The sequence below is a fragment of the Streptopelia decaocto genome (genome assembly GCF_964273445.1).
Source record: "Streptopelia decaocto genome assembly, contig: HAP1_SCAFFOLD_1490, whole genome shotgun sequence".
Lineage (NCBI taxonomy): Eukaryota > Metazoa > Chordata > Aves > Columbiformes > Columbidae > Streptopelia > Streptopelia decaocto.
The window spans coordinates 1-15,111 of NW_028117066.1; the positions used below are offsets into that span (position 1 = coordinate 1).

Here is a 15,111-nt window from a genome sequence, read left to right on the forward strand (position 1 = left end):
GACACGCCCCGCCCGCTCGCCAATTGGCAGCCGCCTTATTCGTGATGCGAGCTGTGGGGCCGCGGCCGGGGGGGCTGTTCCCTTCCCCGCCCCGCCGCTCCCTCCGCCGGAGGCGGTGCTGCCGGGGCCCGGCGGGCGGGCAGCCAGCCCCGCCGCTCCGCACGCCTCGCCGCCCCGCGCGGAGCAATGGCCGGTGTGAGTACGGGGACGGGAAGGGCGGGGGAGCAGGTGGCAGGGCCGCCAAGTGTCCCCTTTGGGGCAGGTCCGCAGCCCCGCGGCGCCTCCCTGACTGGAAGCCGAGCGCTCCCTCCTCCCCGCGGCGGCTGAGCGGCTCTGGCCGCTGCTCTGCCCTGCCCGGGAGGGCGCTTGGGGCAGCCACGGGGAGCGGGGGCTCTGCGGGGAAGGCGGGCACGGGGTGGCTTTGGGTCCCCTCCGGGGATGGCTTGGGGTCCCCGCCGGAGCGCCGCGGGTTGTGCGTGCCTGGAAGGAGGTTCGCGTCCGCTCACAAGAGCCCGTTGTATACAAACACGCCGTGGCTTCAGTTAACATTTAAAGACAAAACGCCACTTAATGCACTTGATGTTCTTTTGCTTTCCTTTTCATTTGGACAATAAACTCAAATGGTTCTTTGGGATGATTATTGGCTCAACGGGTATATGTGGGGGCTTGAGTGCGGTAGCAGAGATTATTTTCTGTAAGGGTATTTTCTTAGGTTCTTAATTTCTGAGACAAACAGAAACATGTGGTTATCTGTCATATAAAACCTTTGTGCATCTGTTTTGTCCAAAACGATATATCTTTTCTGAGTATCTTTTCAGATTTTCATTCCACTTTCAGTCTACCTGTTCTGTTACTGGAATGTTCAAGTTGACAAGTCAGGATTTGATTAAGTTTTCTTCATGGTGTCAAGCGTGTCTGCTAGATGTGAGAAAGTGCACTGAAACCTAGATAGTTTGTGTATTTTGTGAATCAAATCAGAAAGGATTAATGCAGGGTGGAGAGGTTAAGTGATGTCTGGGTGTTCTGTAGTCTGATTAGTCTTGCTAATTTTATTTTTACCTAAATGTCCTACTGTGTTGTCCTTCAGTCTTTATAATGGAAGTGTTTTTGAAACAGTTAAAAATAATTACACGCACTTCCTCCCTCCCTTCTGCAACCTAAACTTGCAAGAATGAGCTACAATCAAGGAACTGAGGAAGACTGAGTCATAAATATATAGAATGAGTAAAGGGGTCCCAGCTGTCCAGAGGGCTGACAATTAGTAATGTTATATTCAATGAAACACTTGTAATCTAATTTCTCCGAACGTTGAAACTGAATTTTGTTGTTCTGCTTGCTGTGTTTTTGTATGTTCTTATGTCAAAGGCATTACTAAAAACATGCCTAGTTCTTCTGGTGTTAGCCTTGTCTGTTGAAAAGTCCTTGAACAGTAGTGGTGTGATAGTATTGGAAGTACCGTTCTGAACCCACCAGTGTTTATCCCCTTACCCCTCCCAAGATGATGTTGTGGCATTCCGAGATCAGTGGCAGCACATCAGTTGCCTCATACCCACAAGAGATAAGGGGAAGGGTGTGCATGGGGTGAGGGTTAATTGTGGCTTAGGTTTCTTGTTTGTCTGGGCAGAGGTAGGAGGGTGATAAGTTATCTCAAGTTTTCTTTTGTTCCTCAGCAGCATCTTATGTCCACCAGCAATCCCATCCAGAGAGGAAGTGCTTCTAGTCTTCTTTGGCATAAGTGTCCTGCTTTACTCATCTGTCTTTCAAGTGGCACCTTGATGCTACATGTATTTTCTGGCTCTGGAATTCTCACACCACTCGAAGATAACTCATCTCTTTTAGGTCAACAGCAACACAGTAACTTTAGTTTTTGATCTGAAAAGTGCAAGACCACTGTTAAAATATGAATCTACCTAAAAAAAAAAAATGTAAGTACACTGTTCTCAGGCCTTAAAGGAATTAAGTAAAATAATAAATTTAAAAATTCTAGATGCCTGGACATGTGCTTGTGTTCTGGTAGTGTTAGGGTCTTGTCTATAGGAGTCATGCTCACCCTGAACTGAAGGGATAAGCTTTGCTCCCCCTTCTTCCCCCTGTTAGAGAAAGCTTTCACACACATTCTTGCCTTACATCCCATGTCTTGGAATAATGGACTTTTCCCTTCTGCCATTCTAGTGCTGCTAGAGCATCTTGGCGTCTTAAAGTGGTGACTAAAGAGGCTGTTGGGAACTGTGTAAAAAGACAACTACCTACCTACTTGATCTAATAAATAAATAAAAATATAAACCTGAAACTTTTGTATTCTACAAATAAGATGTTTTTTGTGCTTTCTGAGTAGATAAGACAGTGATAATGCACAATAGAGAGTTTTTAAATACTTGTAAGCTATGAAGGATTTCGTGCTCAAACTTCTGAAAATTCTTCAGGTAATGCCCCAAAATATTTCAGCTTCTAAGTAGACTCAGTGTAGAGACACAGGAACTGAAATGACTGTCAGTACAAAGCTGGGCTGTTTCTTACCACCATAAAAGTGAAATAAATAAAATAATAATAATAAAAGCTCTGTAGCTTGATATCTCCATAATTTAAACAAGATGTTTACTTCCTAAGTAGCAAATATTAGAGTAAGAAAACTATATTCTAAGGAGTGGATCTGAGATGGTTGCTGTGAAGAGTGATACAATGGCTTAAATACTAAGTTACACGTCGGTTTGACCAGCACTGAAGAGCTGGTACCACTGCTGGCAGGAGTCGCGTCTCACTTCTTTCTCCCTGAGAAAGGGAAGCAGCAGTGCCGCAAGAGTAGCTGAATTTGGAACTGGATTCAGAACTGGCCCAAATTGAAACTACTTTTCCTGCTGCCCTCCCTGTCCAAGTTTAGTTTTAACTGGGATTGGTTTCCACATTGAGTTGATTATTTGGCAAGGTAAATGTTTATGCTGACTCAAAGAGCAGAGTAAGGGTGAGAATAAACAACAGGGGAACTGCTTGGTTTGTGGTTCCCTTGTGCCTGTGTAAAGTGTTTGTGAAACTGTTGCTAGTAGCAGTTCACATAGTATCACATTAACCAGGATTTTGGTGACCTTTCTAAAGCTGCCAGCAAGAGAGAAAGAGTAAAACTTTCTTATAAGTTTCTCGTAGGTATGTTATATTGTTACTCACTGGCATTCCAACACTGTTTCTGATGAGGTTCTTTTGGATTAAGTGTATATCCAATCTAGATGTGTTTCAAGTGTTGGTGGAAGGGCATAGAGTTATTAGACATGCTGCCCTTTTCCAGGTTTTGCTAACAAAGTACCTATGATAGGGAATAAGCACCTTAGTGCATGTGCCTTATCTACACCCATAATATATTATCTAGGTAAATGGATGAGAGTCTAGGATATACTTAGTATTTGTGAGGTTTCAGAATTGTAACCTGTGCTTTAAACACAGATTTTTTACATCTGTGTGTAAATCCTTCTGTTTTTTGAACTCTATTTTCCTAGAAGACCTGATAATATCTGTAGCTACACAGTCTTTGCTAAGCATTTGGTGTTTCACAAAGCAGAAATACTTCCCCTCCATCCCTGAAGTGCAGTATTCTGACTGTTTGGAAGGCCTTGCAGAAAGTCATACATTTGTTTTTAAACTTGAGACATTCACATTTTGAGCTTTAAATATTGCTTAAAAATCTAGCAGAAGAAAAAATATGGTTGTCTTAGCCACAAATAAAAAGACAAGAAGGTGCCACTGTTTAGCAGCTTACTAGTCTATTTGTTGTTTTACTCTAGTTTTCTGTCAGTGGTTCTTACAGGCCATGTCATACTGGATAGAATCAAACATGCTGTAGGGAGGGCGTATGTTCTGGAGAGGTATTGTAGATGGAGTGAAAACACTCCTATTCACTTCTTTAAACTAACTTCCACAAGATTTTTTTGGTTGGACTTGGAATCCTAATTAGATGGAGAATACAGCATAAGTATCTTCAAAAAGATAATGAAGTCCGCTCTGTACAGCTTTCTCTTTTCATCCCCCAGTAAAGTGATTCTACATGAACAGCTCTTGTCAAGTCTTTCCTGTTGCCTCTACCTTGTTCTTTGTTTCCCTGCCTTCATTACTCTTCCTTCTCCACAGAGGTCATTGTTGTAATGCTTTTATTTGAGAAATAAATTTGAATTTTTTCTGGTATGTTTCTTCCAGTGATGATGCAATCTCTTCATCCCATCCTAGTTTGAAAGAACTAGTTTAAATTAGGCTAGAATTACTTCTCAGCATGGACAAGTTTTGAATACAAATGCATTAGTGATATGCGTAACTTCTAATCTGGAGGACAAGTAAAAAACATAGAAACTCCCTTGGTGCTAGAAGTTCTGTAATGGAAATAAGGCTCATAAGATGTATTTTTAATTGGTGTATGTTTTGTCACCCTCCTGTTTAACCTCTCCAAAAATAGGGTTGTGTACAAAGGGAACAATTTTGCAGGGCGTCCTGAAGGGGACATTCCAGAAGTTGTAGGAGGGAGGAAGGGGTGAGGGAAAGAATGCTGTGTTACCTTTTTCTCTTTTCTCTAGAGCTGTTATCAAATATGAGTTTCTTTGTGAGGAGGAGTCAGATACCAAATGTATTGTTTTGAGAGGTGGTGGGCAGACTAGAAGTTCTATAAATTTTTTATTTCTGCAGATATTTCATCTGATAATATAACTGATAATTCCTTAAAACCTGCATGAACACAGAGTAGTTGTTATATGAAGGAAATAAAGTACACCTACCAATAGTTCTGGTTATTCAGTGGATAACCAGGTTATATTACTTTGGACTGGTACTGACAGTAGGATAGAATCAATGTATTTCTGAAGATCTAAAATAGTCTGGGTTGTTATTTTTGGTAAGTTGAAGATACTTATTTTAGAATCGCAGCGTAACTTCAGCTAGAGGAGACCTCTGGAAGTCACCTGGTCTGAGCGCCTTCTCATTGTGAGACCAACTTGTATGTTAGACCAGGTTATCTGGGCTCAAATCCAGTTGAGTTTTGAACTCTGCCCTCGGAGGGTGGACGTTCAACAATATCTGCAGGCAACCTCTTTTATCAGCCCATGAATAGGTGAGCAGCATATAATGCAAATTCCTGGTAAAAATTTCATTGGCAGTTCAGATGTACAGTTTCCTAATTTATATGTTTAACAAGATGTTAAATGCCATTCCATTGACTCTGCTCAGCCCTTTCTTTTGAAGCCTCATTTCTTACATGGCAGGGGAGGGAAGAAAGAGGAAGGGTCCCCTTTTTTCCTCTATTGTGTCTTTGGGTGACCACATAATGAAGAAATAAGGATTTTTTTTTAGTGTAAATCTATGTTTTGTGTATCTGTTGTTTCTAAATTAGTCCTGGGTTTGAAATATTTATTGTTTTCTATTTATACAGTGCTTTTTCTCTGTTCTCAATGGTTTTAACTTTCCAGTTATCTTCTGGTTTTCAATTTTAAAATAATGTGAGAAATTAAGATGATGAACCTAATCTCATATAACACAGACTAAGTACATTTGCTCAGTAGCTTATGAAATTTAATCTAAACTGTCTTTATACAAACCAAGAGCAAACTAGTGAAGTGCTACAGCTTTAAGTACCTGTGTTTCTTTTCAAAATTATTTTCGTGTCTGATTTCTGTGCTCTGTCAGTTTGACTCTATACTTGGGTGTATGGCTTTCTCTTTACATTGATTGAAGTTTTAACTTTCTAATAGAACTTAGGTCCCAGTTTTCACTCTGTTTGATGTTGATGGCCGCTCAGTTGTAACACTAAATGTTTTAATCAGCTTTTCTGTTAGTGCTAAGAAGCTGAAATTTAAGAATGGCTCTTTATCTTTAAGCCACCACTAAAAATACCAGATTGTTACATATTACTAGTCAGAGACTGATGACTGAAATAAAAATCAGTATTTTGATGCAGTGTACAGATAACTTCCACCATAAAATATGTTTCTGCATACAGTATCCTTAGCAGAAATTTTCTGCATAGTTCATGCAGTTTTGATATGTGAAACCTGACCTCCAGAGTTCTTTAGCTGGACATACCAGACCATTTACACAAGTGATAGTGTTGGCTGCGCTCTGTGCAGACAATTCTGTTTTCAACAAGGAAATGGAATACTAATTTAATACATCTTCATATCTAGTTTGAGTGTAATTTAAACTTCACTAGTTTAAGGGAGTAGCAAAAGTTTCTTGGTTGAGAGGACTCTCCCTTCTGTCTGTTAGTTTCTTTTTGATAACTTTTTTACACTGGGTGCTTTTTGTCTTTTCTTAATTTCTTGGCCTAGTCAAAATGGTTGGTTTCTTCTCTTCACCTTCCTCCTCCTTGTTTCTAAACACTATTTCTAAATTTGTCCGGTGTGGACTGTCTGCTATAGGCTAGAGGTTTACAAACTAGTCTGTATGGATAGATTTACTCATGTAGAACTGTTGTCAAGATCTGGGTGTTATTATGCAGCATAGTTTCAGATTTGGCAAATGAATAAAGAATAATATCTTCTCTGGTCAGTAGATGGCTTTTAGTTTTAGGGTGTGCACGATACTGTGCATACAGCTTGACAGACATGACTAAAGTAAGAGCAAGTCATTCCTCTATTGCACACAAGTGTTCACGCCTCTGAAGAGCCTTCAATAAAGTTCTTAATATGATGGCCCATTATCGTACAAAAAATGAAAGAAACTATCTGTGCTGACAAAGCAAACCATGTCAAAGAAAACATTATGCTAAATGTGACATTTTATAAATATGGATTGCTCATCTTCCCCCGTAGAAAATGGCTTTTCCCACTGGCTGATCTTTACACATTCAGGCTCTTCAGATTCTCAGCAGTTGGAACAGCACAGCTGATGGTTTTGTAAGAGTTTGGAGTGAAGACACCATATTTTAGATCAGTGTGAATGCAGCTGAAAGTGTTTAGGTTTGTAGGAAAGTCTTGTTGCTGCTGTGGTGTTCTCAGGATTATGTTTCTCCTGTAACTGATGTTTGCTTCTTTGTGCTTTATGGTTTTTTTTTTCCACCTGCATATTTAACTTTCATTCTACTATTTTTTTAGGCTGGGAGTGCTTCAGTATTTGTTTTGCAGTTCTGCTTACATTAAAGTTGTTGTATAAATAAACCTGAAGTGTGTTTACATAACATATGTGCATGAAGTCAGAAATAATCAATTTTGAAGAATCCTGTCTCTTTTCTTTCCTGTAATTAAAGATGTGGTAACCCAGAGGGAGTTTGTTCAGGTCTTTAATACATAGTTTATCAGTTTAAAGGTAGGGATTATGTTATATGCAGAAGTGTGCTTTGACTCTTACATTACTAAGGGAAGCAAATTTGCAAGCAAGAAAATACAAAAGTAGTCATTTTCGAGGCACTGATACTTTGTCCTTGTTGGCATACGTGCAACAAAATGTAAGATATCAACTATAGTGGCGTGGCAAGGATGCAAATCCCTATAGCTGTAAAGGAAGTAGGGCAACCACGAATAAGAATTTTGAATTTTTCAGCTCAAAGATATGTCCATATTTATGAAGAGATTTAGCACTTGTTAGTTCAGTTCTCAGCTAAGAAGCTGTGCATTGAGTAACATTGTTTGAAGTGTGAACAGTCATCCAACGGGATATAGTTTTGTTGTCTTAACTGAGATGTAAGAACATGGAATTGAAGACAGTCTTCAGAAAAAAACTTGAATTCTCCTTTATATTTTCCAAAGAGACTTTAATTAGTGTAATTTAAGGGGATTTGTTCAATTACGAGTAATGAAATACTCGTGTGTGATGATTATACCCCCACTGAAAATGTGTGGCAATTTACTGTTACTGATTTAGCTGCAAAGAGAAGACAAATGTGTTCAGCTGTGTGCTTGTGTTTGCACATGACAGGGTGAGAGCCAAGGCAACATTTTATCAGTCGGTTGACAGGCAAAACCATATTTTTGTTACCTTTTTTCCTCCTCTGAAACTCTAATTAGATATTTGAATGTCATTTATTTGTTTATATCTAGGGTGTGGATTCAGGATTTGTTCCCAGCGTTCATGATTTTGACAAAAAACTCACCGAGGCTGATGCTTACTTACAGATCTTGATAGACCAGTTGAAGGTATGGTAACTTAACTGGTGTATTTACTGTCTTGAAAGTCAGTTTGTCAGTGTGGACTTCAAGGTCTGGCTGAAAGGAAGCTCAACAGAATGACAGAGTTATGTTTTATGCTTGCCACATGTTCTGGTAAATGTGGGTTGCAGAGAGAGCTCATCTGGCCGACTGTGAAGGAGAGAAAACATACCTTTTTTACATATGAAATCTGCTGACGGTACAATTTTATTTTCTCTTTCTCACTGGCTTAGGGTGATATATATGTTCTAACTACTTCTGAAATAAAGAGATTTTTACTAGAAGTATAAAAATTAAAAGTTAAATGCTAAGGGCTGAAATAAGCTGAAAATGGCTTTCTCTTATAACAGAACTCGGGATTGAGTTAAAAAATTAGAATAACTCAAACAGATTCTATAAAATGGTTTACGATGACTGAAACATTCTTTTGCATGTATAGCTTAATGTAAATGGCACAGATAAGTTTAATTTTAAAATGTAATTAAGTCATTGTCTTGCTCATGGTATTTTAGAAATTATCTTGAAAATTTTGTCAAGTAATATGTAACTACAGTTGCAGATAGTTCCAGACTTTGTTGCAGTAGTGATAGATAATCTGCTCTTTGTCCTTGAGTGAAAACATTCTGTAGAAAGTTTGTACAAATACAGTTCTTTTGCACTTTGTATGTGTATTTGAAGAGTAGATGGGAAGGTGAGGAATGATGGAGTTACATCTCTCAGTACTCACATTATTGAGAAAAACAGTTTTTGCTGCTGGTTAGGACACTTTTCCCATGACTCAGCAGGTTAAAATTGCTGTTCAGAATTGCTTCAGTTCTGCTGGTTTGGATTTTTTTTTTTTTTTTTTTTAATTCTGATATAATGGGCAAGTATTGCATGGAGGATATTCAGCAAAAAATCAGTTGCAGAGAGGGGGAAGAGCATATCAACACAAATGGAGGTAGGCAAAAGAGCCAAAATTTAAAGCTAAGCTGCAAAGACTTGATCAGGAGTTACCTTTGTCTCCCACACCAGAGCCATCTACCACACTTCACTGAAGGTATTTAAGTCTTTACACCTTCTAATTGTGATTTCAGGCTGAGGGGACAAGGTATAGGAATTAATAATGAAAGAAGAGTGAATCTGAGGATGGACAGAGACCAAGATTACAGTCTTATTAAATGCTTTGGGGCTTGAAAATTTGGTGTTTCTAGCTGATAATATTTGAAAAAATAACACTTCCAGTATTTTCACAAGTATCTCTTTCTTTTAGCTCTTCGATGAAAAACTCCAGAACTGCAAAGACGATGAACAGAGAAAAGCAAGTACATTTTGTCTTAAATATTGCTTATTTTGCTTAACTGGATGGCTTCGTGCATCAATTGCTATAGTCTATAGAGATTTAAAGTACAGTTGAAATCCGTCAAGTTGTCAAAATCAGTTAAAGCAATGTGAATAACTAATTGCATTATTTGTGTTGTGAATAGGTTGCAAACGGTATTTTTAGTAATACTGGATGTTGTAACATTAAAAAAGGTTTCAGTTTGTAGGAAATTACTCCTCTGTCATCCAACTGTCAAAAACATTTTTAACTTAAGTTTTATGTTTTTTTAATATTTAACAAGGATGAGTGTTTAATGTTTGCAGGAATAGCAAAGCTATTCTGAAGGGAAAAAATAATACTAAGAATCCTGTATTTCACATAATCTAATCTGCATCGTGAGTAGTTCTGTGACTGGCATGCTGAATGTTGGAAGTCTGAGAATATCATAATTCATCCACCTTAGGCAAGGATGTCAAAAATGTAACTTGCTGTGTGGGGAGCACTACTTTTCTAGCGAGGTTGTAATTCGCTTAAGTGTTGTGGAGTTTTTTGCACCCCCTCCTGTTTCATTTCCAAGTCAAGTTTGTAGGTCAGAGCTGAGTCTCTGTGTTTAAGAAAGGCTGGCACGTACCTTCGGTGATGTGGCTTTGGCAGAAACTAGCATGCTGCCTTTTACACGAATTTGTGTGCTGTGGATGGGAGATTTAATGTTTCCTTATGAAAGGTTTGTTACTGAGGAGTTCCTTTTATTTTCAGTAAACACATTAATTTCAACATCATAAAGTAGTGATGGACTTCATCCTAGTTCCCTTCCTCCAGTTTCAGTTGTGAAAAACAAGCTGATGTTCTCTCGGTGTTTGATTTCAGTTTTGAACACAGTTTGCTTTCTGTGATTAGTTTACTGCTTTGTAATGGCTGTGACCTTTCATGTGTTATCCATCTTGTTTGATGTGTTATGTGATGTCTTAAGGACTTCACAAGTGATGGTCTTTCTGGAGTTTTTTTGCATGTACAAGCTTTTAAAATAACTTTGAAGTACTGATGTTCTTTGTATAAGTGTGTTTAATCTGTAGACAACTGACCGAAAGAGCAAGATCTGAAGATTTTGTATTTCTCCTTCCGTGCTTCTTACTAGGAAGAGTTGTCCTTCAATTTTGACCTCTCTCCAGATGCTACTTTGCAGATCAGGCAGTACTTTCTTTTTCCCTGTGACAGTGCTTCTAGTCCCTGGAGACTTTCCTCATGCTGTGCTGATTTCTTTCTCTATCTCCGCAAGGTATCTACAGAACAGACAGATTGGCTTTAGAGAGAAAGCAGGAGGCTTGTTTAGAAGAGGTCAGCTTCCTCCAGTTTTAAATCTTGATGAGTGTTGCTATTAGTATAGATTCCATTTATTCTCTATTAAAAATGAAAAAGACTCGGCAAAGCACTTTTTGATCATGTCTCTTCCTGTACTAAAGCAGCTAAGAGGTTTTTTGATACTGTATTTAGCAGTTTTCCTTTTTGTTTATGTTCAGTATCGGAATATGAGCTGAGTGTAACCTGCAGCATGCTTCCATCCAACCCAGAGTTTGTTCCTCTCAGGAAGCAAGATTTGTTTATTTGAGTGTTATGTGCTTCCCAATTAGCTGAGTGCTGTTTTCTGCAACTGTTTATGGCCAGGCATTTAAGACATGAGCTTCTGTTTTTGCAAGCATATGGAGCACTGGATGAGCTGGTTCTTAGTTTACAGAATATTTTCTTTTGAAGGTGATGGTATATGGTATAGGTGTTCTGAGATTCTTCAAGGTCTCTTGCATATGTTCGTTCTGACACATGGTAATCTGTTGAACTTGGAAGAAAGCGCAGATACAGACTTAATGAATTTGAAGACTGAGAAATATTGCGATTATCATTAATTCCCTGTGTTACATCGATACTCCTGGCAGAACTACAACTAGCAATGTATAGCTGGTTCATACTGTCTATACCATAACTAGCAGTGCTACCAGTTTTGCTGAATCTACTGATGGAGTACAATGTATATATACCATTATGTTGGAAATAAAAGAAGGTGTGTGATCAGAGGGTGCTGGCATTTCAAGGTGAAGACAAGCTAGGGCCTTGCTTTCTTGCAGTGTTAGCAAGAGATTGGTGAGAACTTGAAGCTGACTTTTCTGTGCACTTTTGTGAAACTGTCCTGACCATACGTATGAGGGAAAATAAAACCATAAGCATTCAAGAGTATCAGAAGAGCAAAGAGGTGTATATTTGGCAGACTGGAACAAAGCTGACATCACTTAACAAGATTTTGGAGGGAAGTGTAGCCTGCTTAAGCTCCTTGGTTCACAACGAGTACATTCTGTGGAGTAAACCCAAGGCTGAGCACATGGATTCAGGAGCTGGCTGCCCCTGCTGCCTCTCATTGCTGGACGAGCTGATCACTCTGTACTCACATGGTTGTTGAATGAGGCAAAAATCATCTTCTATGAAATAAAATTAGCTTTCTATTGGCTCTCCACTGGCTTAATAAAAAAATAGGATGTCACGGAGGTGCAAATAGATGGAGTAGTTTCAGCAGCAGTTTGCAATTTGGTTAGATTAGATATAGCTTGTGGCTGCATTCTGCAAATCTAAGTCTGCAGGAAATTGATGTTTCATTCAAAAATATGTGTATTCATTACCTAAAACTAGGGAAACTATCATATTAAAATTTTATCTTCATCAGTTTTCAAAGAGTAGGGATGTTGAAGAGAGAAAATTTTGATAACTTTTAGTAGTAAATTATAGATTGATTTTATTTTTATTGGTAATGTTTTTTTATTTTCAACGTACCTCTTTGATTTCCCTTACAACTTTGTATTTTCTAATTTATCTCTATTCCTTACTTTAATGCAAGCTTATTCTAAGTTTAAACAAAAGACAATAATAAATTTACAAGGATTGCAGCAGCATGTGTACCTAACAATGTGGTTCTGTACAGCTGATGAGACGAGATATAAGCATTCTCCTAACTTCTCCAAACCAATCGCTCTTGTAAGCCTGATAAATTTGAGTGGTATTGTCACAAGGTATCATTCACATTTTTGATTGGGTTTTTTGTTGTGTTGTTGTTGTTGGTTTTGTTGTTGTTGTTTTGGTTTTTTCCTCTGTAGTGTCATATCTATCGTACGTTTGCATAAGATCTTACAGGGGGCGAGTTCAGACTTTATTTTATGGCTGCTTATATCATCATTCTAGAATAACATGTTGCTCATAAAAATCCAGAGACTTTCATGTCGGTGGTTGCTTTGCCCTGAATACCAGGGCTGATGCTCTTTAGAAGGGTCTTCCCAGGGACTGAGTCTGTCTGACTTGCCTGTATTTATTCTCATAATTTTGTGTAAGTTTTTAAAGACAGTATTCCAGTTCCCTGTACTGTATTCTTGCAAGGTAGCCATACAGCACAAATGTGAAAAATATTGAATTAATGTGTTCTGTTACTAAAGTTGGCCAGCTCACAAATAATTCATTTCCACAGAGGAAAATATTGCGATTGTATAATTTGTGGATAGGCCTTGGAAACCAGGTGTCCTGAGGTTTTTCTCATTTCAGATCTTCAGTGTGATCTTGGACAAATTCCCTTTTTTTTTTTTTTTTTTTTTCTGTACCTATGTGTGAGAATAGCAATATCTTAATCTACTGTTTGGAAAATTACAGATGGCTAGGGGGAAAACAGTGTGACTGAATTACAGTATATGGCTTGACATCACTGTCAGATTTTCAGCAAATATTGTATCAGTGAAGGGAATGAGATACTAAGTTACTTGGTGTGTAAATACTCAATAGCACATTGGGGAAAAAATACGTAAAGAATAATCAAAAGTGCTGACAGCTGCCTACAGTTGGCTGTAAAGCTTTGAGGCAGAATGATTTATTTCAGCTGCATAATCTTTCATCTGACAAGATCTGGATGTTTGGGTACATTGCCTATTCTGTTTTGCTGCTAAAAGGCTCAAAACTTCACCACTGTCATACTTAAATGTTTTTTTCAAAATGTGTTCATAAAGTTTGGACTGGAAGTATAGTAGAGACATGAATAAGAAGACGAATGAATTTTTAGCTGTTGGCATATTTCTCTGCTAGTAGCAGAAGTAAATATTTTATAAAGTTGTGATATAACATGCCTGATATGCTACTTCATAGATCAGCATGGTCCAGTCTTTCCAGTGGAAAAGACTGGGGCTGGGTGCTATTAGGCCGCCTCTTGCCAATTAATCATGAAGAAAATCTATAGCATCCTTTGAATAGTATAGAGAGAAAAAAGCATAACTGAAAAAAAAATTCCCCAGGTATTGGCTGAGAAGCCATCAGTGCATTTTTATTTTTTTTGTTTAAATCCACAAGCTGAGACTATTCATTTCTGTAGATCTAGAGGTGCGTGATGCTCTCTTACAGTGTAGAATTGGGTTTGCAGTGCTGTGTGAGGAAAAAATGTCCCTTTACACACTTCTGTTATTCAAGATTCATAAAGGCTGTGACTCAAGTCACATGAGACTCATATTAATCAAAACAAAGAGGTCCTGTAATTGAATTCGTAGAGGTTCAGCGCCGAGACCAATTTAATAATTTTGCCTTCTGCAGACAGAGCCAAGGACATCAACAGGATGCATATGCCTCTTAGGTTGTGCTTCTGTGTAAAGCGGCATGCAGATGCCTTTTGCATGCCTGAAGTGCAATTCCACACAGGAAATCCTTAAGAACCAGTGTTTCTAGATAAAATTAAGTAGGCAGATTTCCAGATGCACTTTCACTGGAGGCTTGGAAAGAGCAGAAACATGTGTGCACTGTTATTTTCCATGATTTTTTTTTAACTTTGCTTAAGTGCATATGTTTATTGTACTTGGATGATGGTAATTTCAGGTAATATTGTTTGTTGGAATGTTCCACCATTCGGTACCCTTTGTATCGTATGTTGGTTTTGATTGTGCTGTGTAAAACCAAAGTGTAGACTGGGTAAATATGCATAATGTCACTGATCAAAAATTCCTTATTTTGTCACCTTTAAGCTTTACTTGTCAGTTTGACTTCTGTCTTGTCCATTACAAAATTAAAATTGTGTTTATACAGAAACAGTCTTTAGCACATAGGTTGCTTTTTTTTCTCCTATGTCAACTTAAAATGTAGTGTTCATACATTATTTAGGTCAAACTAGATGCTGGAAGAGCTGTATTTAACCATACTATTTTTATTTTACAGAAAATTGAAAGTCTCAAAGAAACAACCAGTGTAAGTCTATTTAATTTTTATATCTATGATATACAGATTCTGAAATTCACCTTATTTTCTTGAGAAAGTTTGTAAAGCTTTTTGCAGAAAAGTGGGAGTCCATACGAGGTCCAACCGTGTGATGGCAGAGGCAGCCTGGTTCTGGTGCTGTATTCCGATTTATGTCCGATTTATGGAATCATAAAATCATAGAACAGTTGAGGTAGAAAGGAACTCTGAAGGTCTGTAGCCCAGTCCCATGCTCAGAGCACAGAGCAGGTTGCCAAGGACCAAATCTAGTTATTGTGAGTAACTCTAAGGATGGAGGCTCTACAGCCTCTCTGGGAAATCTGTTCCAGTGTTTAAGCATCCATAGAATAAAAGAGAGATTTCTTATGTGTAAGATGAATTTCCTCTATTTCAATATATGGCCATTGCCTGTTGTCCTGTGTGTTGTCTCTGGAAAACAGAGGG

General features: G+C 38.4%; 1 protein-coding gene across 3 annotated transcripts in view; it reads left to right on the top strand.

Annotated features, from left to right (window-relative positions):
* Positions 1 to 92: 92 nt before the first annotated feature.
* LOC309451923 (oxysterol-binding protein-related protein 9-like) overlaps positions 93 to 15,111 on the top strand; it is a gene marked incomplete at its 5' end in the record, with an annotated part of 33,791 nt that continues 18,772 nt past the window's right edge. For 2 of the 3 annotated variants that reach the window (XM_082076621.1, XM_082076622.1), the window contains 4 exons: positions 93 to 195; positions 8,001 to 8,096; positions 9,361 to 9,408; positions 14,629 to 14,658. In XM_082076621.1, the coding sequence (XP_081932747.1) occupies positions 187 to 195; positions 8,001 to 8,096; positions 9,361 to 9,408; positions 14,629 to 14,658 (183 nt within the window). Of the gene's footprint in view, positions 196 to 8,000; positions 8,097 to 9,360; positions 9,413 to 14,628; positions 14,659 to 15,111 lie in introns of those variants that run through there. The other variant, XM_082076623.1, reaches the window with a different exon arrangement.